This window comes from Schistocerca cancellata, chromosome 9, assembly GCF_023864275.1.
Source record: "Schistocerca cancellata isolate TAMUIC-IGC-003103 chromosome 9, iqSchCanc2.1, whole genome shotgun sequence".
NCBI classification, from domain to species: domain Eukaryota; kingdom Metazoa; phylum Arthropoda; class Insecta; order Orthoptera; family Acrididae; genus Schistocerca; species Schistocerca cancellata.
Genome location: NC_064634.1, coordinates 319,083,724 through 319,110,072, shown reverse-complemented (window position 1 = coordinate 319,110,072; position 26,349 = coordinate 319,083,724). Strand labels below are relative to the sequence as shown.

The following is a 26,349-nucleotide window of genomic DNA, read 5'->3' as shown; positions in this document are numbered from 1 at the left end:
TTACTTATTGAATGCACCTCGTATATTGTATCACTAAATGTGCATTTCAGTTTAATTAGACTGCTCAGCCAAATTCTTAAAAAAGCTTGCATATTTGAGAACAACTGTTTGGCACATAATATTGTGACCCTGATTAACGAAATTAAATCATTGGATGAAGAATCTGTATTCCGTTGTTCCAGTTAAGGAAACTATCAAAATAATCACAAGAAATTTCCTTAAATACAGTAAAATATCAAGGCATTTGAAGCTGACTGCGAAATAATTCTACTCCTGCCAACATACATCGCGCGTAAGGACCACGAAGATAAGATGCGAGAAATTAGGGGCCATACAGAGGCGTACAGACAGTTTTTTTTCTCTTGCTCTATTTGTGAGTGGAACAGGAGGGGAAATGACAAGTAGTGATGCAGGGTACTCTCCACCATGCTCCTTACCGTGGCTTGCGGAGTATCTTTGTAGATGTAGATGAAGAGACCATCAAATTTATTTAACTTTAATACCTGATTGCAAGATTTAACTTTTTCACTTTTAATTATAAGTTTTGTACTCAAAACGATTGTTTGGCTATGGTGTCCAGCATTTCAGGGCTATGGCTGACATTTTTATCAATGACGTATAAGATCAATAGGATTTTCTGAGGATTTCTGTGACCTAGGATTCTCATGAGGTATTGTTTCCAGTCTTCATGATGTTTTTGAGTTTTTTAATTCATGCTGAAAATTTTTAATTGTGTTCTAATATCTTCATTTCTAATCATATCTCTTTTGTGCAGCCCTTCGTCTTTCTTAGGAACCTCATCTCTGTTGTTTGAATTTTATTTTATTTTTTGTTTGTGGTAACCCAGCTTTCACTTTCGTAGGATGACACCAGAACCACAATTACTTTAGTGTTTTATTATGGTTTCTTTTTTTATTTTATGGCCCAATGTTCTGTTAATGGTACCACAGACAGCTTGGAATTAGTGTATTTTATTTTCAATATTACGCTTCAAGTCAAAACTTATAGCACATCCTAAAAAAGAGATTTGACACACTTGTTCTAAAACTGAATTATATAAAACAATTTTTGATCTGACTGGATATATCCATTATTTTTGTTTCTTTGCCAGAAACTTTAAAGTTACACTTATTGCATATTTCGTTTAGCTGGGATACTGATCTTTGGAAGTCATCTTCATTCTTTTGAATAATAACAATGTCATCAGCAAACAAAAGTACATTCAGATATTCCTTGTTTGTTATCTTAATTCTGTTGTTTGCTTTACATTCCCTTTTTGTGAATAATGAAGTCAATGTAGATATTAAAAAGGGTAGTTGATTGTCCACATGCTTGTCTAATATCTAGGTTAATAACTGTTTCTTCTAATTCCTGCCTGTGTTTATTACAATGCATGTAATTTTGTAAGGACTTTTCACTACCTCTATTAGGTGATAGGAATATCGACGTTCCGACATAATCTTCCATAGACTATCACGGTTCACACAGTCAAATGCCTTCTCAAGGTTGATAAAGGCAATATGAGTTTCTATATTATATTCTCTGCATTTACAATGATGTTTTTAATTACAAACACATTGTCTGTGCATGAACAACCTGATCTAAATCCATTTTGTTCTCCAGAAATAATAGCTTATTCATGTGGTTATTGATGGTCTTTGAGTATAGTTGGTAGCCAGTGTTTAGAAAACTTGCACCACTATAGTTTTTACAGTCATAACATTTCCCTTTTTTCAAAAGAGAAATCACTACTGCTGTATTCCAAGAGTATGGGATCTTACAGTTCAGTCAACATTCATTTATTAATTGTCATTGTAAAAGTTTATCTGGTGGTAACCCTCCATATTTAATTAGCTGTGCATTTATTACATCTATTCCAGTAGCTTTTCTGTTTTTCATGCCTTGCAAAGCCTGTTGTAGTTCGTCCAAAGTAATTGGATATACTGTTTCATTGTAATACTTTCTTGAGTGTACACCACAAATCGGTATAATGATTTATCTTGTTCATCGTGTTTAATGTTGAGTGAGACAGTATCTTTTTCTTCCTTGTAGAGGGTTTTCACGACCTCGTACACACATTACTGTCTACCATGTACGTCATTTTCTAAGACTCTTTATGAATAAGTCCCACGACTCGCTTTGTGCACTACTTGTTTCCCATGTTTCCCAGCATTCCTTCTCATCTTGTATGTTTCCCAGCTTTCTGGTGTTTTTGTTGGCAGAAACTTCAAATAAGTTGTTTGTTTTTCTTCAATGGCTTCGTTAATTTCTGTATTCCAAATTCTGAGTTGTTTTTTCTCGTCTCTTTTTTTCCTTTTATCAAGTGCTTCTGAGTCTGCTTCAGTGATGCAAGTTTTGATATTATTCCATTCTATATAATTCTATATTGATGTCTTTATTGACTGATAGTGAAGCAAACTTTTGTTGGAGGTAAAGTTTCCTAATACTATATTCTGACAGGAGACGTACTTTGGACAACTCTTGTTGTGGTTTCTTTTGAAGTTTCTTTGTCTTCTTCCATTTTGATTGTTACCTTATCTTACTGCCTAGAAGGAAGTGGTCACTACCTATGTCACTTTCTTTATAAATGTGTATATGTTACACAAGATTATTCATTTTGGCCGGCCGAAGTGGCCGTGCGGTTAAAGGCGCTGTAGTCTGGAACCGCAAGACCGCTACGGTCGCAGGTTCGAATCCTGCCTCGGGCATGGATGTTTGTGATGTCCTTAGGTTAGTTAGGTTTAACTAGTTCTAAGTTCTAGGGGACTAATGACCTCAGCAGTTGAGTCCCATAGTGCTCAGAGCCATTTGAACCATTATTCATTTTATCATTAATTAGTATGTAATCAATCACAGTCCTTAATCCTTGTGCACTCCATGTAGACTTGTGAATGTCTTTCTTTATGTAAAATGTATTAGTAATTTTAAAATTGTTGAAGGAGGCAAATTGGCATAGTTCATGTCCATTATTATTAAAAGTCTTTTCTTCAAATAGTCCTACTATTCCTGGTATAGGTAGATTTCCAACTCTTGCATTAAAATCACCATAAATGACAATGTGGTATGTTTTGTTGATTTTATTCACTTCTTTCTGAAGATAATCATAAAAAATTTCAGTTTCATTCTTCCTTTCCTCCTCTGGGCCATAGACCCCCTATAACTGTTAGATGACGTTTTGGAATTTGAAATCTGACTGTCACTATTCTTTCATTTATGAAGCTGTATTCATGAATCTGTCCTCTCCATTTATCATTGACTGAAATTACTATTCCAGCACTGACTCATTTTCTTTGTGGGTTCCCTCATGGGCTCAGCATTGATTTGCTGGGTACGGACTTGGCAACCCCAGGGTTCTTGAGCTGGGGACTAGTAAGTGCTGCCAGTCCTCTGTCACCTTAAGCTCTGGGCATGCTTCACCGATCACTGTGTGACGGTGGAATGTTGTGTCTCAGGGAATGGGGATCTTGGGTTGACTGCCTGGATCATGAGGACAGGATAAACCTCTATTAAAAAAAAGCTCAAGGTGTGCTTGTGCGCTGATGGGATGCATGGCTGTTGAGGTGGAACAGTCGTTAGCAGACAACCTCTGGGGAACCCGTCGCATCTCAGTTGTGTAAGACATATTAAGGCATGCGGGGCTCTGTCTGAGTGGACCCTTATTTCCCTAGCTGCTCATGGGACTGAGATGGAACTCTCGAAATAATCATCATCTTCTCCTCCCAGCGGGAAGGGTGTACTGCCTGGGAGTATTCACACCCATTCATCCAAAAGAATGAGATAGGCTAGTCCTCCTTATAATAAGAATACTTTGGACTGTGTAACAGGGCTCAAGGAGACATGAATAATGAAGTGTTTCTGCTGATAAAGAGGAAGGAGGGGACATTTGAAAAAGTGTCTCCTTTTATATCCATAAGGCTTCAGCAAACCTTGCTGGAACATTAAAATCTATAAAACGATTGCATAATGGCTCATTGTTGGTCGAAGCTAACAGGTCAAAGCAGGTAGACCTCCTTAGGAAATCGCAGAAACTTCTTGGCTATGGTATCATTGTTGAGGTGCACACCTCTCAAATCCAGTAAGGGGGTTGTCACCTGCCGAGATATCATGGACAAGGACATAGCAGAACTGAAGCGAAAATGATCATCCCAGGGAATAAACGAACCCAGAGGAATAATGGAGCAATTGAAAAGACTGCCACTTTTATTGTCACATTCAATTCTCGGACACTGCCTGAATATCTTATGGTGGAGTTCTTCAACTTAATGATCGGCCTTACATTCCAGACGTTTGCGATGCTATAAATGCCAGCATTTCGGATATACAACCATAAGTTGTGGAGGTGAAATGATCTGTGAGAACTGTGGAAAAGCCGCTCAGGACGCTGGGACTGACTTATCATCTCCAGCGATGTGCACCAACTGCTCGGGAGCCAACCAGTCTGGAGCTGAGACTGTCCTGTTTTTGCTGAAGAACGCAAATTACAGGAGATACAAGTGGCCTGGCCGATGCCCTATGCCATCGCTAAAAAATAATATAAGGTGATGAAACCGTATGTCTTTGCCACCTTATATTCTTCCATGGTGCAGAAATCTATTTCCAAGGCGGACGCTTCGATACAGACGACGCCTACTGTGCCTGTATCCACCACAAGCACCTGTTCTTGAACATGTACGTGTCAAGGGAAAAAGAGTAAGAACAATCCAGGCAGTTATGCCAGGAAAGACCAACAAGTGTTCCACAGTGAGCATCCAGAAGGTGCAAGAAAAGTGGAGTGCTTCTCAGTGCCCCCTTTCCCCTCACCCTTGAAGGGATAGGGTTCAGGGAAAGGCTCACGACATTCGGGGCAAAAGCTGTTCCAAGCGCTGTCAGACATCATTTTTTCCCATTTAACTGATGACAAGAATATCATAGAGTTAGATGCCTTGGGTCCAGGCAGCCCCTCCACTCCCCCTCACACTTAAAGTGTCTCACCTCCCCAGTGCAAAGATAAGGGTAAATTAAAACTGCACCGAGGACATAGCTTCCATACTACAGTGAAACATGAGTTCCACTCATGTGGAGGAACTGAAACGCCTAGCACTGGCACGTCCCTTGTGCTTTTGTTTACAAGAAATGCGTTTTAAAGATACAGATGTCTCTGTGCTACAAGTATATACGCTGTACCACGAGGATGACCTGTCGAGGGAGAGGGCCAAGTGGGGTGTCGCAGTGTTTGTCACTAATACACACCACTCCTCTGTTCTCTCCTTGGCTACTGACCAGCAAGCAGTTGCAGTTCAAATTCATATGTCGAAGAATAACTGTTTGCTCATTGTATTTACCTCCACAAGATGCACTAGACTCCTTATCGCACAACTCCTGCTACCATTCTTGCTCCTGGGAGACTTCAATGGCAATCATGTCCTGTGGGGCTCAACCAATACTTGCCCTCGTGTTTGGGTTTTGGAGGGCTTCATGACATCTCATGAGCTGTGCATCCTCAGCATGGGTACTCGTGCACATTTCTCTACTACTACTGGGTCATTCTCAGTCATCGACATCTCTGTTCTCCCACCCTCGCGGACTCTGTTCAGTGGAAGGTCATTGATGACCTTCATTCCACTGACCACTTCCCAGTCCACCTTCATCCAATAAATGGCTCAACACCTGAAGTTAATGCCCCAAAATGGATGGTCAGCAGGGCTAAATGGACGTGTTTCAGCAAGCTGGCTGTGTTCGAACACTGCAACAGCGTCCAGGGATGGGTGGACTATATCACATGATTGATCCACCGTGCCACTGACTTCTCTGTCCCTCAGTCCCCAGGTCATCTTAAGAGGCGACCAGTGCCTTGGTGGACAGATGAGTGCCATTCTGTGATCCGGGAAAGGCGTGCGACTCTTCGACATTTTAAATGCCAACCAACAGCAAACAACCTTAGGGCCTTTCGAGCTGCGAGGGCCAAGGCTTGAGGCATCATTAGGGAGAGTAAGAAAGGGTCATGGCAAGTGTTCCTGGACTCAATCAGTCGTTCCACTTCTATAAAAGTATGGAAAGCCATCTGGAGGATTTCCAGTATATGCAGCCATTTACCGATACAGCAGTGCTGAAACAGAGGTACCTCCAAACAACGACCAGAGACATTGCTCAGACACTGGCCAAACATTTTGCACAAACTACTGCCAATGCAAGCCAGGATCCGCTGATGCGTCACTATCGTGCGACTGTGGAGAGGAAAAAGTTGGACTTCAGGTCCAACAGTTCTGAGGCCAACAACTCCCCTTTCTCCATGTGGGTTTTAAAGTTTTGTGAATTGTCCAACATTTTTAACAAGATTTTATGGAGATGTTCTTAATGTGTCAAAGGATGGCTGGCTCATCCTAGATTTTTGTTAAGTGGTCAGCCAGTCACATTTCCCTGTCCTTTTCTTTTAGCTCTTCTGTGTTTTGTTTTCACTGTGTTTTAACTTCTTGATTTGTTTTCTTCCCTCCTAATTGGTTTTAGTGCATGTGATACAGAATGACTGTGTGGTCATTTCGAGTACATACGTGTACAACACTTATAGTTCATCTCCACTTTCGTTTTGTTTTTATAAGTGTAAGGGCACTGATGACCTCGCTGTTGGGCACCCATCAGATCCAAACACACACACACACACACACACACACACACACACACACACACACACACTTACTTTTGTGGGACGCCATTGTAAGCCATCCAGTAGTTTGTCAAATCTTTTGTTCCTTTTAGTTTTTTCGTAATTTCTGTTATTATTGCAGTGTCTACTGTCCTCTCTTTAGAGTACCTGATTAAACTCATTTTCTTTGTTGGTCAATCTTGTAATATTCCACTTTTTCAAAGACAAATAATCCGTAATGCCAAATCGTTTTTCCTTTAAGATTTTCCAGTTGTCACCAGTTGATCCAGTTCTGTAGCTGAGGATGTTTGTGAGTTTGCCGGTAATTTTATAATTCCCTGGCTGCGTTAAGAGTGCTGCACATGTTAAGTCATGTGATGGGTTGCCACCTCTAGATATTGCGACCTGCCAAATTTTTTGTTGGGACTGTCTCTCTTAGGGAAGCTCCCTGCCCTATGTTGTGGGACACACTGTGTCTCGCTTCTCAGTTGAGATCACTCCAGCTAGGGTGACCCTACCAGTAGCTACACTGCCACTGGCACAACTCTCGACTTCATTTAAGCGCACAAATCCTCCCACCTGGCACTGAAGGTGCCTTCAATAAGGCAGTGTTCCCTTGGAGGACAAACCATTATAGGTAAAATTTTGATAATAGGCATTCTGTAGACAATATTTTGTTGCTTGTTGATGGTTCTGAGGATGATACAGAGGAAATAGTAAAGAAGTTCGATGATGCCCCTAGGAAAAAATGAGTTACCATGGAGCGTGAAATCGACAGCAGTTTGCAGTTCCTCAATTTGCGTATTACAAGAAAGAGAAGTAAGTATGCATTTACTGCAGACAGGAAACTGAGAGCTGTTGCTGTAATTCCATACATAGGGCAGCCAATCAGAAAGGATAGAGAGACACAATAAACATCAGTAAGAAGCTAGAAATCAATATGGTCTCGCAAAAGATCGCAAATGTCTTTAAACTACACAGAAACAAATTCCAGACAAATAATCTAGGGAGGTATAACCTGAAGCATAATTTTGATAAAAAGATAAATAAGTTTGAAAGTGTGAGAGTTTATAAAATTCAGTGTGTGTCCTGTGATGCAAACTATATTGGACAGACAGGAAGAACATATGTTATCAGATTCAAGAAACATAAAAATGCATTCAGATTAAGTAACTAGGACAATTCGGCTGCTGTGAACCATGTATACGAAACAGGCCATCCCGGTAAGGGAATAAAAGATGACTGAGATCTTACCTGGAGAAAATAAAGGGAGAAAACTCGACGAGCTGGAAGAACTAACTGGAGATCACCATTCATGATAAGAAATACGGCAATATTCTGAATACGCGAGGGAAAGTCAACAGAATGAGTTTTTCCTTCATTTTTTTCACTTGTTGTAGGGAAGGTGCATGATTATAGATTTGCAATACTTCTTTAACAAATTAGGTAGAGGCAAATGATTGTAAACCTCGGAAGTAAGGCAAGATAGGCAACCAATAGCTTAGTGTTATGGCTGAGCTAATAGCTCTGCTTACCTAGTACTGTCCATCAGTTCACAATGACCCCTGGACCTCTGCAGAAATGTCAAGTTGACACTCTCGGAGCCCACAGCAGGACGTGACCTGGTGCGATGAGTGATGGAATGGCTACTAACAGAAGTCAATGATTTTCATGTGAGACAAGCACCCACAGTCCATTGTATTTTTATTCTATTTCATGTCATGAATATCACAATTATATTGGTAGACTTCTGAGTATTTTAACCTAATGAGCTAAGTTTTACTACCTGATGATGAGAGCACTGCCTCTTGAAATGCATTGTTGATCTTTGTGTAGGACAGAAACACTGTTGAATGCTACCTGTTATTAGCTTACTTTATACTCATATTTAGTAGAAAAAATTAAGAAAGAAATAAAGGAATCATCAGTGTGATATTAGGACATCAGCTTTCCAGAATTTTAAATGAATTTCATTTAAGACCAGGTTCACTTACAGGGTATTTAACGTAATGTAAAAATGGCAATTCGTGTAATATGAGCATATGCTGTGTCATTGCTATGGTGACATTTTATTATATTAGTTATATTGTTTTTATAACAGTAGAAACCATTTATGAATGTCACTAGTGTGATATTAAGGCCTATTTCTGAAATTTACATAGTTTTATGTGAATTTTAAGACACGCAGTTTTGTAGTCACCTCGGACAAATGCAGACAAGTATAAACTGTTTTCCAATTTTTGTCTTGTAGGCGTGTACTTCTATTCCGTGAGGTTGAAGTGCCATCTTCAGCAGCAGCACCTCAACCACAAGTCTCGCAACAACAAGAAAGAAAGACAACCTCACCAGCCATTGGTCAACAGTACGTCGTCACTTCTCCGTCAGCATCCAGTTTCTTCACAGCAGCTGCTTCACAACAGTCTTCTGTACCACATTCTACACATGTACAAACAACTGCAGGTAAAGCACAAGATTGTATACATGAAAATCACAACCTTCCTACAATCATGTGGCAGATGGTGACAAGACAGTCACCAGTGGGACGTGTGTGTATCAAACTGGTGCCAGTAACAGATAGGATGTTATGATAATGGCTTGTATTGTCAGTTGCTGTCAGTTGAGTAACTGTTGATGAGACAGAATTGCTGAAAAGGAAATCTGATCAGACTTTGGCATTACTATGGTTAGAATAGTACACGGCACAGGATTCAGCTTGGCCATGCTGGATCTCGCAGGCCTGGCCTGTTTGCACCACGGAAAAGCTCTACAGGTGTGCCAGGTTGGTGGGCTGAGTGCAGCCTGCCATTGCACGGAACACAGCAGGCTGGTCCACCAGCTGGTCAGCTCACCAGCCAGCTGCTCTGTGTTACCTGCTCACAATATCCATCACTCTAGCCTGTCTGCTACTACACTGTGGCGCACCTTAAGTCTACTGAGGCCATCATTTTTTTGTCATCAGTGTTTTTGCTGGTTTGATATGGCTCACCATGAATCCTTCTCGTGTGCCAGCCTCAATTTCAGAGTAGCACTTGCACCCAATGTCCTCAATTATATGTTAGATTCATTTTAGTCCCTGTCACCCTTACGGTTTTAAATCTACTACATTCCCCCCAAGTATTTCATTTGTGCTACTCCTCATTACTTTTGTCTTTATTTGGTTTACTATCAATCCATATTCTGTGCTCATTATACTGTTAAATCAGTGCTGTAATTCTGTCACTTTTCTTGACGAGTAGATTGTCATCGATAAATCTTACCATTCATCTCCTTTGATGTCATGTCAAATCAACCAGCATGGATTTCAAAAACGTCAATCATGTGAAACCAAACTCACACTTTTTTCACATGACATACTGAAAGCTTTGGATCAAGGCAACCAGGTAGATGCAGTATTTGTTCATTTGCAAAAAACATTTGACTCAATACCGCACCTACACTTCTTGTCCAAAGTATGATCATATAGAGTATCGAGTGAAATTTATTATTGGATTGAGGACTTTTTGCTGGGGAGGACACAGCATGTTATCTTGGATGGAGAGTCATCATCAGATGTAGAAGTGACCTCGAATTTCCCCCAGGGAAGTGTGTTGAGACACTTGCTGTTGTAGACAAAATTAATACTAAAATTAGCCTTTTTGCTGATGATGCAGTTATCTGCAATGAAGTTCTATCTGAAAGACACTGCATAAATATTCAGTCAGATCATGACAAGATGTCGATGTGGTACAGAGATTGGCAACTTTTTCTAAATGTTCATAAATGTAAAATTCTACACTTCACAAAATGAAAAAGCATAGTTTCCTGTGACCATAATATCAATGAGTCACTGTTGGAGTTGACCATCTCATACAAATACCTGGTTGTAAGACTTTCTAGGGATATTAAATGGAATGATCACATAGGTTGTCATGGATAAAACAGCCGGTAGACTTAAGTTAATTGGTAGAATATTTGGGCAGTGCAATCAGTCTACAAAAGAGATCGCTTACAAATCACTCATGCGACCAGTTCTGTAATATTGGCCAAGTGTGTGGGACCCATGCTGGATAGGACTAACAGGGGATATTGAATGTGTGCAGAGTAGGGCACGATGAATGGTCACAGGTTTGTTTAATCCATGAGAGTGTGTGACAGTGATATTGAAGGAACTGAAATGGAAGGCTCTTGAAGATAGATATAAACTATCCTACTCTATGAATATACTACAAACCCCTATATATCCCTCACATAGGGAGTGTAAGGATAAGATTAAAATAATTACTGCATGCACAGAGGCAGTCAGACATACATTCTTCCTGCATTCCATACGTGAATGGAAAAGGAAGAAACCCTAATAACTGGTACAATGGGATGTACCCTCTGCTGTGCACCTCAGTGATCTGCAGAGTATAGATGTAGATAAAGACGCAGATGTAGATGATGCTGAATTTTAATCCCACTCCTGAAGTTTTCTTTTATTTCTGTAATTTCATTTTTGGTGTATAGATTGAACATCCCTGCCATGTGCCATATTTAACATGAGTACATTGTTGTTGGTCTTCCACTTTTATTGTCCCCTCTTGGTACTTATACATATTGTTTATTACCTGTCTTTCCCTACAGCTTACACCTGCATGTGTTAAAGTCCACAACTCAGCCATGACATTCCTCCTTCCAGCCATGCAGATGGGAGGAGTCCTTCTCACTCACCTTTGTGTAGGACGTTCCCCACTGATGCATGGCTACTTGCTCTGGAGAAAGGACTCTGCAAGTGTGGTGCTTTTGGCTTACAGATCACCGTGCTCATATTTTATTAGACTGTGTTTTATTTTCAGGCAAGAGAGCAGCAGCTCATTTGCCATCCAGTTTGCCCTTTATTTCAGCTGGCAGTGACACATACATTGTCAGATTTTGTGGAATGTGTGACTTGTTCCCTAGAATTTTAGGGCAATGTTTTTAATGTGTTATCAGGATGGCTGGCTCAGTTGTACTTTTTGTAAGTGATCGGCTAGTGGTGTGTTCTAAAGAGTCTTACTTCAGTTTTCCTCTTGTCTCAGTAGTTTAGTATCCCAGTTCATTGCACATTGATTCTTACGGGTGGTGCTGAAAAATGCTAGAGTGTAAATATTAATCTGAATAAGAGAGGGTGAGTGCTAATGTATTTTATCAGTTTTTGAGTATGAAATTTTAAGCACATTCATCATGTAATATTTTAGTAAAACTGCTTGCAAATGTACTGCTGTTTTGCTTATTTTACTTTCTCTCAGGGCTTGCAGAGCGATGTTGTCAAAAGCTACTCAGTTATAGGGAAGTTGAATACAAAACATCAATAAAAGATGTAAAAAATAATAATAAAACTAAAATTTAAAGAGTGGAACCAAAATATTTATGATGGGAAATGTAAATAAAGAATACATTAATCACACGAAGTTCACAGACTGTCTCTGCTGACCGTTCTGACTGCCCATTTTGGGACTTGAAGTATTCACAAAACTGCTCCAGACTATATCATAGCAAGTAAAGTAGTGAAAGTACGCAAAGTGAACAAGCTTTTTTGTTTTGGTGTCAGTCCAGTGGAAATTGTTATAATTATCAAGATACTCAGTATTCAGTTTCTGGACAAGACCGACCATATACTTGATACTTCCAGGAAGGCTTTCCATCTGTTTCATTTCTGATTGGTTAAAATCTATCAAGAATGGACAGAACAGTCAGTCAATTAAATTAAAATCTTTGAAAGTGGATTAGAATCAAAGAAGTTTCAGGAGGAACTGCTCAAATATTATGTAATTGATACATTTGTGTGTTCTGTGCCAAAACAGGTTTTTACATCGTTACTATTCGTGTTCTGCTGTCTTCTACCATCCTCGTCATGTCTGCATAATTTCCCTTGATGTCATCAACCATCTTGTTTCTCCTCCTTCCTCTGTCCCACCCCACAAAATAGTTCTTCCAGAGCATTTATTAGCAAGCACTCTTGCCTGAATGAGTGCCCCATCCAGTTTTTCTCGTATAATCTGCAGTGGTCTTCTCCTCTCACCAAGCCTTCCCAACACTCTCGAGTTACTCACTCTTTCCATCCAGCATCCTCTCCATTCTCCTCCATATCCACATCTTAAATGCTTCTAGCTTTTGTCCATCCCTTCGTCTAAGGGTGCCACTCTCAAGACAAAACACCTACCAAGCCTTTTCCTCAGACATTTATCTAGTTTGACACATGGTAGTCTCCGTTTCTTCAAATTCTGAAGATGGCAGGGGTCAAATACAGGGAGCGGCAAGCTATTTACAATTTTAACAGAAACCAGATGGCAGTTATGAGAATCAAGGGGCATGAAAGGAAAGCAGTGGTTGAGATGGAGTGAGACAAGGTTGTAGACTATCTCTGACGTTATTCACTCTGTATATTGAGCAAGCAGCAAAGGAAACAAAAGAAAAGTTTGGAGTAGGAATTAAAATCAATGGAGAAGAAATAAAAATTTTGAAGTTTGCCAATACCATTGTAAGTCTTTCAGAGACAGTGAAGGACGTGCAAGAGCAGTTGAACAGAGTGGACAGTGTCTTGAAAGGAGGATATAAAATGAACATCAACAAAATCAAAACGGGGATAATGAAATGTAGTCAAATTAAATCAGGTGATGCTGAAGTTAGATTAGGAAATGGGACACTTAAAGTAGTAGATGAGTGTTGCTATTTGAGGGGCAAAATAGCTGATGATGGTCGAAGTAGAGAGGATATAAAATGTAGCCTGGCAGTGGCAAGGAAAGTGTTTCTGAAGAAGAGAGTTAACATCGAGTATAGATTTAAGTGTTGGGAAGTCGTTTCTGAAAGTATTTGTATGGAGTGTAGCCATGTATGGAAGTGAAACATGGACGATAAATAGTTTAGACAAGAAGAGAGTAGAAGCTTTTGAAATGTGGTGCTACAGAAGAATACTGAAGGTTAGATGGGTAGATCATGTAACTAATGAGGAAGTACTGAATATAATTGGGAAGAAGAGGAATTTGTGGCACAGGTTGACTAGAAGAAGGGATCAGTTTGTAGGACACGTTATGAGGCCTCAAGGGATCATCAATTTAGTATTGGAGGTAAGCACAGAGGGTGAAAGTTGTAGAGGGAGTTCAAGGCATGAATACATTTAACAGATGCTGAAGGGAGTAGGCTGCAGTGATTACTCAGAGATGAAGCAGCTTTCACAGGATAGAGTAGCATTGAAAGCTCAATCAAACCAGTCTCTGGACTGAAGATTGCAGCAACAACAACAACAACAACACTTTGCTCTTTGTATTGAGTGCCTTCTTTGTTATAGAAATATGAATTTTCACCTTCTGATGAAATGTCAAGTCTTCAATGATCATACTTCCAAGATATTTAAATGCTCTTATTTGGCTAATAACAACATGACATACTATAATATTACTCAGACTCCTTCCTGTTTGCTGATCACCATACTTTTTGTTTTTGCTATGTTGATTATCATCCCACATTTTACACAGGTTTCGCTCAGATCTTTTAGCATTTTATTTACGGTTTGTACACTCTCTGCCACTAATATCATGTTATCCACAAATCTTATACATTGTATTCTCTTCCCAGCAATACACATTCCACTCTCTCCATACAGCATTTTGCAATAATCTCTTCCAGGTATAACAGTATTATGAGAAGGAAAGTTGCCACTTCCCATATAGTGGAGATTCTGAGTCGCAGATAGGTACTACAAAAAGACTCACTATTATAGCTTACAGCCATTAGGCCTTCAACAACAACAGACACACATGCACACGCACATAACTCACACAAAAGCAACTCACACGCATGACTGCAGTCTCAGGCAACTGAAACTACACTGTGAGCAGCAGCACCAGTGCATGATGGGAGTGGTGACTAAGTGGGGTAAGGAGGAGGCTGGGGTGGGGAGGGGGAGGGATAGTATGGTGGGGGTGGCAGACTGTGAAGTGCTGCAGGTTAGACAAAGGACAGGGGAGAGGTGGGGAGGGAGGGGTGGGTAGCAGAAAAGGAGAGAAATAGAAAGACTGGGTGTGGTGGAGGAATGATGGCTGTGTAGTGCTGGAATGGGAACAGGGAAGGGGCTGGATTGGCGAGGAAGGTTGAGGCCGGGAGGGTTATGGCAACGTAGGATGTATTGCAGGGTAAGTTCCCACCTATGCAAGTCAGAAAAGCTGGTGTTGGTGGGAAGGCTCCATATGGCACAAACTGTGAAGCAGTCATTGAAATGAAGGGTATGATGTTTGGCAGCATGTTCAGGAACAGTATGGTCCACTTGTTTCTTGGCCACAGTTCGTCGGTGGCCATTCATGCAGACAGACAGCTTGTTGGTTGTCATGCCTACATAGAATTCAGCACAGTGGTTGCAGCTTAGCTTGTAGACCACTTGATTGGTTTCACAGGTAGCCTTGCCTTTGATGGGGTAGGTGATGTTAGTGACCAGACTGTAGTAGTAGTAGGTGGTGGTGGTGGTGGTGGTGGTGGTGGTAGGAGGATGTATGGGACAGGTCTTCATCTAGGTCTATTACAGTGGTATGAGCCATGAGATAAGGGATTGGGAGAAAGGGTTGTGTAGGAATGGATGAGTATATTGCATAAGTTTGGTAGACGGTGGAATACCACTTTGGGAGGGAAGGGAAGGATAGTGGGCAGGACATTTCTCATTTTAGAGCACGACGAGAGTAATCGATACTCTGGCAGAGAAAGTAATTCAGTTGCTCCAGTCCTGGTTGGTACTGAGTTCAGAGGGGAATGCTCCTCTGTGGCTGGATGGCAGATCTTTTGTAGGTGGTGGGGGACTGGAAAGATAAGACACGGTAGATTTGTTTTTGTACAAGGTTGGGAGGGTAATTACGGTCAGTGAAGGCTTCAATGAGCCCCTCGGTGTATTTCGAGAGGGACTGCTCATCACTGGAGATGCGACGACCATGGGTGGCTAGGCTGTACGGAAGGGACTTCCTGGTATGGAACGGGTGGAAGCTGTTGAAGTGGAGGTATTGCTGATGGTTAGTAGGTTTGATGTGGACGGAGATACTGATCTAACCATCTTTGAAGTGGTAGTCGACATCTACGAAGATGGCTTGCTGTGTTGAGTAGGACCAAGTGAAGCAAATGGGCAAAAGGTTTTGAGGTTCTGGAGAAATGGGGATAGGTTGTCCTCATCTTTGATCTAGATAGCAAGGATGTCATCAGTGAATCCTAACTGGATGAGGGGTTTAGGATTCTGGGTTTTTAGGAAGGATGTCCCGTGAATAGGTTGGCATAGGATGGTGCCATGCGGATGCCCATAGCCGTACTGTGGATTTGTTTGTAGGTAATGCCTTCAAAGGAGAACTAATCTTGGGATGAGGATATAGTTGGTCATGGTGACTAGGAAGGAAGTGGTGGTTTGGAATTTGTCAAGTGTTGGGAAAGACAGTGTTCAATAGTGGTAAGGCCATGGGCATTAGGAATGTTAGTGTATAGGGAGGTGGCATCAATAGTGACGAGCAGGGCACCGCGTGGTAAAGAGACAGGAAATGTGAAGAGTCGAGGGAGGAAATGGTTGGTATCTTCTATATAGGAGGATAGGTTCCGGGTAATAGGTTGAAGATGTTGGTCTATGAGAGCAGAGATTCTCTTAGTGGGGCACAGTAACCTGCCGCACTGGGGCGTCTTGGGTGGCTAGGTTTATGGACTTCAGGAGAATCATGTAGAAGGTAGGAGTGTAGGGAGTTGTAGGGGTGAGTAGAGAGGTGGACTGTGGGGAAAGGTTTAGGATGATCCTAAGGATTTGATTAGTGATGGGAAATCCTGCAGGATTGCTGGAATTGCGTCATTTTTGCAAGGTTTGTAGGTTGAAGTATCTGACATCTGGCGGAGTTCTTCCGCCAGGTAATCAGAACAACAGTGGTGGAGTCTTTGTCTGCAGGTAGGATTATAAGGTGAGGATCAGTTTTTAGATGGTGGACTTCAGTTCTTTCAGTGGTGAGGCAAGGTTCAAGGTTAAGAAATTCTGGAAAGTTAATCCACCCCCATGAACCATGGACCTTGCCGCTGGTGGGGAGGCTTGCGTGCCTCAGCGATACAGATGGCCGTACCGTAGGTCCAACCACAACGGAGGGGTATCTGTTGAAAGGCCAGACAAACATGTGGTTCCTGAAGAGGGGCAGCAGCATTTTCAGTAGCTGGCAGGGGCAACAGTCTGGATGACTGACTGATCTGGCCTTGTGACAATAACCAAAACGGCCTTGCTGTTTTGGTACTGCGAACGGCTGAAAGCAAGGGGAAACTACAGCCGTAATTTTTCCCGAGGCATGCAGCTTTACTGTATGGTTAAATGATGATTGCGACCTCTTGCGTAAAATATTCCGGAGGTAAAATAGTCCCCCATTCGGATCTCCGGGCGGGGACTACTCAAGAGGACGTTGTTATCAGGAGAAAGAAAACTGGTGTTCTACGGATCGGAGCGTGGAATGTCAGATCCCTTAATCGAACAGGTAGGTTAGAAAATTTAAAAAGGGAAATGGATAGGTTAAAGTTAGATATAGTGGGAATTAGTGAAGTTCGGTGGCAGGAGGAACAAGACTTTTGGTCAGATGAATACAGGGTTATAAATACAAAATCGAATAGGGGTAATGTAGGAGTAGGATTAATAATGAATAAAAAAAATAGGAGTGCAGGTAAGCTACTACAAACAGCATAGTGAACGCATTATTGTGGCCAAGATAGACATGAAGCCCATGCCTACTACAGTAGTAAAAGTGTATATGCCAACTAGCTCTGCAGATGAAGAAGAAATTGATGAAATGTATGATGAGATAAAAGAAATTATTCAGATACTAAAGGGAGACGAAAATTTAATAGTCATGGGTGACTGGAATTAGAGTGTAGGAAAAGGGAGAGAAGGAAACATAGTAGGTGAATATGGATTGGGGGTGAGAAATGAAAGAGGAAGCCGTCTGTTAGAATTTTGCACAGAGCATAACTTAATCATAGCTAACACGTGGTTCAAGAATCATAAAAGAAGGTTGTATACATGGAAGAATCCCGGAGATACTAAAAGGTATGTGAGAGATTATATAATGGTAAGACAGAGATTTAGGAACCAGGTTTTAAATTGTAACACATTTGCAGGGGCAGACGTGGGCTCTGACCACAATCTATTGGTTATGAACTGCAGGTTAAAATTGAAGAAACTGAAAAAAGGTGGGAATTTAAGGAGATGGGACCTGGATAAACTGACTAAACCAGAGGTTGTACATAGTTTCAGGGAGAGCATAAGGGAACAATTGACAGCAGTGGGGGAAAGAAGTACAGTAGAAGAAGAATGGGTACCTCTGAGGGATGAAGTAGTGAAGGCAGCAGAGGATCAAGTAGGTACAAAGATGAGGGCTAGTAGAAATCCCTGGGTAACAGAAGAAATATTGAATTTAATTGATGAAAGGAGGAAACATAAAAACGCAGTAAATGAAGCAGGCAAAAAGGAATACAAACGTCTCAAAAACGAGATTGACAGGAAGTGCAAAATGGCTAAGCAGGGATGGCTAGAGGACAAATGTAAGGATGTAGAGGGTTTTCTCACTAGGGGTAAGATAGATACTGCCTACAGGAAAATTAAAGAGACCTTTGGAGAAAAGAGAACCACTTGTATGAATATCAAGAGTTCAGATGGAAACGTAGTCCTAACCAAAGAAGGGAAAGCAGAAAGGTGGAAGGAGTATATAGAGGGTCTATACAAGGGCGATGTACTTGAGGACAATATTATGGAAATGGAAGAGGATGTAGATGAAGATGAAATGGGAGATATGATACTGCGTGAAGAGTTTGACAGAGCACTGAAAGACCTAAGTCGAAACAAGACCCCGGGAGTGGACAACATTCCATTAGAACTACTGACAGCCTTGGGAGAGCCAGCCCTGACAAAACTCTACCGTCTGGTGAGCAGGATGTATGAGACAGGCAAAATACCCTCAGACTTCAAGAAGAATATAATAATTCCAATCCCAAAGAAAGCAGGTGTTGACATACGTGAAAATTACCAAACTATCATTTTAATAAGTCACAGCTGCAAAATACTAACGCAAATTCTTTACAGACGAATGGAAAAACTGGTAGAAGCCGACCTCGGGGAAGATCAGTTTGGATTCTGTAGAAATATTGGAACACATGAGGCAATACTGACCTTACGACTTATCTTAGAAGAAAGATTAAGGAAAGGCAAACCTACGTTTCTAGCATTTGTGGACTTAGAGAAAGCTTTTGACAATGTTGACTGGAATACTCTCTTTCAAATTCTCAAGGTGGCAGGAGTAAAATACAGGGAGCAAAAGGCTATTTACAATTTGTACAGAAATCAGAATGCAGTTATGAGAGTTGAGGGGCATGAAAGGGAAGCAGTGTTTGGGAAGGGAGTGAGACAGGGTTGTAGCCTCTCCCCGATGTTATTCGATCTGTATATTGAGCAAGCAGTAAAGCAAACAAAAGAAAAATTCGGAGTAGGTATTAAAATCCATGGAGAAGAAATAAAAACTTTGAGGTTCGCCGATGACATTGTAATTCTGTCAGAGACAGCAAAGGACTTGGAAGAGCAGTTGAACGGAATGGACAGTGTCTTGAAAGGAGGATATAAGATGAACATCAACAAAAGCAAAACGAGGATAATGGAATATAGTCGAATTAAGTAGGGTGATGCTGAGGGAATTAGATTAGGAAATGACACACTTAAAGTAGTAAAGGAGTTTTGCTATTTGGGGAGCAAAATAACTGATGATGGTCGAAGTAGAGAAGATATAAAATGTAGACTGGCAATGGCAAGGGAAGTGTTTCTGAAGAAGAGAAATTTGTTAATATCGAGTATAGGTTTAAGTGTCAGGAAGTCGTTTCTGAAAGTATTTGTATGGAGTGTAGCCATGTATGGAAGTGAAACATGGACGATAAATAGTTTGGACAGGAAGAGAATAGAAGCTTTTGAAATGTGGTGCTACAGAAGAATGCTGAAGATTAGATGGGTAGATCACATAACTAATGAGGAGGTTTTGAATAGAATTGGGGGGAAGAGGAGTTTGTGGCACAACTTGACAAGAAGAAGGGACCGGTTGGTAGGACATGTTCTGAGGCATCAAGGATCACAAATTTAGCGTTGGAGGGTAGCGTGGAGGGTAAAAATCATAGAGGGAGACTAAGAGACGAATACACTAAGCAGATTCAGAAGGATGTAGGTTGCAGTAGGTACTGGGAGATGAAGAAGCTTGCACAAGATAGGGTAGCATGGAGAGCTGCATCAAACCAGTCTCAGGACTGAAGACAACAACAACAACAACAACAACAACAACAACAACAGGGGTTGGTTTGTGGACATTCTGGAAAGTTAACAGGGGTTGATTTGTGGACAGTGGGTGTGGAGCACAGTTGGATTAAGGAGTGAACGGAGGTTAAGGTTCAGTATTGGTCTTTGGTTGAGTCAGATAGCTAGGGTTGGTGGCGAAAAAGTGTTTCCACTGTAGGGAGCAGGATATGGAGGAGAAGGTCTTTAACAGGTGCTGCATGGTAGAATCTGAGAATGGGGCAAAAGGTGAGGCCTTAGGGAAGGACTGATATTTCTGTGAGCCTAAGGCTTCTGGAGGAAAGGTTCACGATGATGTTGCAGGTCTGTTTAGGTTCTTTATTCTGTGTGGTGGTGAGAGGGAGTTTTGAAGGGTGGGGTAAGTGTAGTAGGTCTGCGAGGCAGTGTTTGTTAGCTATGAGGGGATGTGGAGGCAGTTTGGAAGTTGTAGAGGTGGTGGACAGTGGTGCTCCAAGTCAGGAGTTGGAGGTGAGCATAATGGAGAGCTTTTTGAGGTGGCATTGTGCATGTTGCTCAGGTTCCAGCAGGGCAAGAGTTTCACTGTGTGTTATGGGGTCCAGGAATTTGGGATTGCATAACAAGAGAATTTTGTGGATGGAGAAAAGGTAGTGCATTTTTCCACCACCATGGATCCCTGATCCGCCTCAATACAGAAAAGTTTCCTTATCCCTAGCAAGATTTCAGTCCCACATACTGTTCCTGAATTGTTGCCTGGCTCGTAAAATCCCCCCTAATGCCCTTACCATCAAATTACCCATCTCTGGCTGCCACCCCTACTACTACGACCACCTCCACCTGTTCAGATTCCGGCAGTCCTTAGCCCTCACCAACATAGTCCTGCAAAACCATATCAAACAAGCCCATATCTCCTGCAGTACCTTCCCTCCATCTGCAAAATTCTCCTGCTATGCAGTCCCAAATTCCTGGAACCCATAACACACATTGAAACTCTTGCCCTGCAGGAACTTCAACAATATGCACAATGCCACCTCAAAACGCTCTCCATCCTGCTCACTTCCTACTCCTGCCTTGGAGTACCACTGTACACAATCAATACAACAACCTCCAAACATTCCCCATGTCCCCTCATAGCTGACATATGGAGCCTTCCCACTAACACCAGCTTTTCTGAATTGCACAGGTGGGAACTTACCCTGCAATACATCCTACGTTACTGTAACCCTCCTGGCCTCAACCTTCATTAGTCACTATCCTCACCAATCCAGCCCCTTCTCTGTTCCCATTTCAGCACTACACAGCCATCATTCCTCCACCACACCCAGTCTTTCTATTTCTCTCCTTTTCTGCTACCCACCCCTCCCTCCTTACCTCTCCCCTGTCCTTTGTCTAACCTGCAGCACTTCACTGTCCGCCACCCCCACCATACTATCCCTCCCCCTCCCCAACTTCACTGTGAGGTTGTGGTCTGAATTTGTCTGCTCCTGGGCAAGCTTTGACATTTCAGATATTTCCTAAACTTTCCTGTCTCAGGATGTAGTCCAGATGATACATTCCCTTATTCAAATTTGAGCTACATGCATAATACCTCCTTTTGTGAGTGTAAAATAATGTGTTACCACTAGTGAGTTTTCTTTGCAAAAGTTAATTAGCTGTTTATCTCTCTCATATCTTATTTCTAATCCAAATTTTTGTACTGTGTCTTCATCTCTTCCTACACCCATCCCTACAGTCCCCTCTCCTATAATGATGATGCAAGAATTTCTATTTTATTTCTCTATAAACTCTTGAATCTTCTCATAATATTTGTCCACCTCCTTGTCTCTATGCTAGCTGGTTCGCATGTACAGGGTGGGGCAATGAAAGTGGCCCAGAGAACAGAGTTCCAGAGTACAAAGAAACATAGCAGTGGAAAGGAAATACAATACTAACCTGACTACAGCAGATATTGAAAGTGACTACTAGTCTCCTCTTGGCACATTCGGGCCCTGGTCAGCAAGTTGCTGAAGGCGGAACAAAGCTGGACTGCTGGAATTGCTGCAATCTCATCCAAAATGTTCTGTCGCAGTTCTTGAAACTATTAGAGTTGTTGTGATAAACTTAAGCACTCTCCACACAAAGTAATTGCACACTGACTGATCAGGTGACTTGAGTTGCCTGCTAGAGTTACAGTCAGACCGACCTCCACTAACAACCCTGTCTGGCCTGAAGCTTGTGTAAATGTGCTCAGAGGTTCAGCTGACTGTATGGGCAGTTGTTCCATCCTGTTAGAACTAACTGTAGGTTTTTTTCCTCTTCCATTAATGCTATCGCAAATGGCTTCCATTTGTCCAGGCCACTCTTATTTGCTTCACCTTGCATACCTGTGTTAATACCACATCTTTCATACTACCCTGCACTCATACCACCATCAGTCTTCCATCAATATATTGCACCTTCATTACATTATTTTTTTAATTTCTGTCGTATCAGTATTCCTACTGTTTTCGCCACTCTTGATTTCCTCTGAGTTGAAAAGCTGATCTCCACTTTCTGCCTCCTTATTTCATTCCCATCTCATTTCACACATGCCAAGTGCATGTAATCTGTTCCTTTTCATTGTTTTGCATTTTTTAGCTTTCCTGCTTGTAGCAGTGTGTGGACATTGTATGTTCAAATCTTTATCATTCTTTCCTTCTTTCTCCTTTTCTTGCCTCCACATATGTATAAACAGTGTGTTCCCCTCCTGGAGATCAGGGTGAGGGGAAGCTTTATCTCTGTTCTCTTTTACATGGAGATATGCAGGGCTTAACAACTTGCTGATTTTAAGCATGACCACTCACGTCTGCTCAGGCTCCTGCTTGCTAGCGGACAAGTTGCTGTGGGGTGGGGAGTGATCATAAATGCGCGTGCACCCTTTGGTTAAGACAACACAGTGCAAGAGTCAACTGTGAACTGGGAGATGGTTAGTGCAGCCACCTAAGCAGCAATGGCTAGTCAGTAGTGTGAAAGACCAGTAATGTCTTTGCATCTCAGTCTCCCGTGCGAGGAATCTTGTTTCATAAAGTGCTGTTATCTAACATGGTAGTCACCACATCACTTACATGATATGGTAGGCAATGTTCAGTACTCTTGTAAATCTTCATAAAGAGTTTGTTACAGTGCAACTAGGCATTTTTAACAGACAGTTAAACAGTGAATTTGAGGTCAAGAAGAGCTCCTAGACTTGTTTGTAGCAATGAAGAACTTTCCTAGCAATGCTGAATAAAGTGTGGAAAGTAAGTTTATCATGGAATTTATTAGTTTCATTATCTAGATACGAAATACCAGCCATATTGTAAATAAATCTGGTGTCATAACGGATCCGAATTTTGGGGGGGGGGGGGGGAGGAGAAGAAGAAGAAGAAGAAGAAGAAAGGAAAACTTCCAATACCCAGTGAAATCAGAAGGATTCTTTGCATGGAGAATGTATGTTCAGTAATGTCACTTCGAAAAATGTGATGTGTTGTTTCTACAACTAATAATACACTCATGCTCATAAATTAAGGATAATTGCAGAATGTGGTGCCACACAACATGGCACTACACAAAACTGGCACTAATAGCATAGGCACATAGGGAACACACACGACACAGATCTGTAAGTCCACGGTATTGGTGATAAGTTGAGAAAACTGTGCCGAAACACATGCGCTACAAAACGCCACCGTTTTCTGCGCATTTTCCTCGACATCAATGTGCGATATGATCACCATGCACACGTACACAGGCCGCACAATGGGTTGGCATGCTCTGGATCAGGTGGTCGAGCAGCTGCTGGGGTATAGCCTCCCATTCTTGCACCAGTATCTATCGGAGCTCCTGAAGTGTCATAGGGGTTTGTAGATGTGCAGTGATATGTCGACCGAGAGCATCCCAGACGTGCTCGATGGGGTTTAGGCCTGGAGGACAGACAGGCCACTCCATTCATCTGATATCTTCCGTTTCGAGGTACTCCTCGACGATGGCAGCTCGGCTGGGCCGTACGTTATGATTCATCAGGAGGAAGTTGGGACCCACTGCACCTCCGAAAAGGCGGACGTAATGGTCCAAAATGACATCCCGATACACCTGACCTGTTACAGCTCCTCTGTCAAAGACATGCAAGGGTGTGCGTGCACCAATCATAATCCCACCCCACACCGTCAAACCACGACCTCCATACAGGTCCCTTTCAAGGACATTAAGGGGTTGGTATCTGGTTCCTGTTTCACGCCAGATGAAAACTTGGCAAGAATGACTGTTCAGACTATACCTGGACTCGTCCGTGAACATAACCTGGGACCACTGTTCCAATGACCATGTACTGTGTTCTTGACACCAGGCTTTACGGGCTGTCCTGTAACCAGGGATCAGTGGAATGCACCTTGCAGGTCTCCAGGTGAATAAACCATGTCTGTTCAGTCATCTGTAGAATGTGTGTCTGGAGTCAACTGTTCCAGTGGCTGCGGTAAGGTCCTGAGCAAGTCTACCTGCAGTACTCTGTGGCCATCTGTGGGCACTGATGGTAAGAGATTGGTCTTCTGGTGGTGTTGTACACGGTGAACGTCCCGTACTGTAGCGCCTGGACAAGTTTCCTGTCTGCTGGAATCGTTGCCATAATCTTGAGATCACACTTCATGGCACACGGAGGGCCTATGCTACGACCTGCTGTGTTTGACCAGTCTCCAGTCTCCCTAGTATTCTACCCCTCATAACGTCATCAATATGTGTTCTTTGAGCCATTTTCAACACACAGTCATCATTAGCATGTCTGAAAATGTCTACAGTTACTCACTGCACAGTACTCTGACATGCACCAACACACCTCTGTGTGTGTGTGTGTGTGTGTGTGTGTGTGTGTGTGTGTGTGTGTGTGTGTGGACTGCTGCCAGTGCTACCGTGCGACGACTGCAGGTCAAATGCACAGCATGGTCATACCCCGAGGTGATTTAAACCCGCAAACCGCCCATCAGAGCGTTGTTTCACCATGTATCAGCATTATGAGCATGAGTGTATATGAGAGCAAGAACTTCAACTTCAACAGCAGTAAATAGAGAACTTCCTTGAAGATATCAAAAGCTGACAAAGAAGTCTGGCTTATTACATTAAGATACACTGGTTTTAGTAGAGGCTAGTTGTTAAATGGAATTTATCTTTTATACGAGATAGATATGCTCATGGAAATGAGTAACATATGTCTTCATGAACATAAAGTCTTCATAGAAATGTGACACCACATTCCTTATTTATAGAACCAGCCATCCAAACAAGTTAACACTTCACTTTAGGATAAGAATTTCCATTTCATTGGCCATATGCAAACATTCAAAGTGAAATTGTCACGTTTGGAAGAATCTGTTGGGTGAAGGAAATCGAATTGTTTTTCCAAAATTGTCTTCATCAAAAGACTATTTTGAACACTATCCATTTATTCTATGTAATCTTAAGGAAGATTTCCAGTTTTGATTTAAAAATGTGACAGTACTGCAGAGTGATTTTAATCTCTCTTCCTCTCCATATTCAGTGAGTGTTGACAATATTTGTTTTGATCTGCAGCTTCAGGTAACTGACCTGTAGTGTAACAGGGGATGTAATGAGAAATTAAATAACGAGAGGAACAGTCTAGATTTCTTCGAGCATTTTCATCAGGATCGATTTCCTCGATTACACAAGATGGATGCAGTTGTAATATCAATGCTGCTTTCCACCTGAAGTAGTCAACAAATGTTTTCAACGGTGAGGAACAATAATGTGCTTTTGAGAAATCATTTTCAGACCACAACCTAAACTGCATGCTACATCTACTACGCACACAAAAGCTTTTGTAATAACAAAATAGAGCAAGTAGACTGAGAGTGCGAAAATTGATTAAAAATCATTACACATGTAAAGTCTAATTGAGAAATATGAACCTACTTGATAATGAAGAATATTAGATTTTTAGTTTTTGTTTAATTAATAGCAGTGACACATCATATACAGTGGGTTACACATTTCTGCTTTCAAAATTAATTACCTGAGAAAAATGTGATGTCTCCTGTCGAGTCTCCACACAATTACTACCTTACCCTGTACTGTGATGCTGGAGAGGTGAGGGCTGGTATGTGCTGCTCACTGTCCTGCATTCGCTGCCATCACCCCCCCCCCCTCCCTTAACTCCCCTCCCCTCCTCCCACTCCACCATACCTGGCGATGAAAATGTTGATCGCCTGGCGAAAGAGGCCACCAGTAAACCATCTCTGGAGATTGGCCTCCAGGCGACTGATTTGCGGGCTATCTTACGCCGCAAAATTTTCGACCTATGGGACACTGAACGGCGCAACCTGCCCATGCCAAACAAACTTTGCCCTATCAAGGCGGCGACGACTGTGTGGCGGTCGTCCATGTGGGTCTCCCGCGAGGAGTCTGTTTTCCTCTGCCGGCTGCGCATTGGGCACACTCGACTGATGCACGGCCACTTATT

General features: G+C 41.9%; 1 protein-coding gene across 1 annotated transcript in view; it reads left to right on the top strand.

The window, feature by feature from the left end:
- LOC126101386 (putative mediator of RNA polymerase II transcription subunit 26) overlaps nucleotides 1-26,349 on the top strand; it is a 139,467-nt gene that overhangs the window by 41,112 nt on the left and 72,006 nt on the right. Inside the window, exon 2 of the mRNA XM_049912051.1 lies at nucleotides 8,871-9,079. Within this exon, the coding sequence (XP_049768008.1) occupies nucleotides 8,871-9,079 (209 nt within the window). The remainder of the gene's footprint in view (nucleotides 1-8,870; nucleotides 9,080-26,349) is intronic.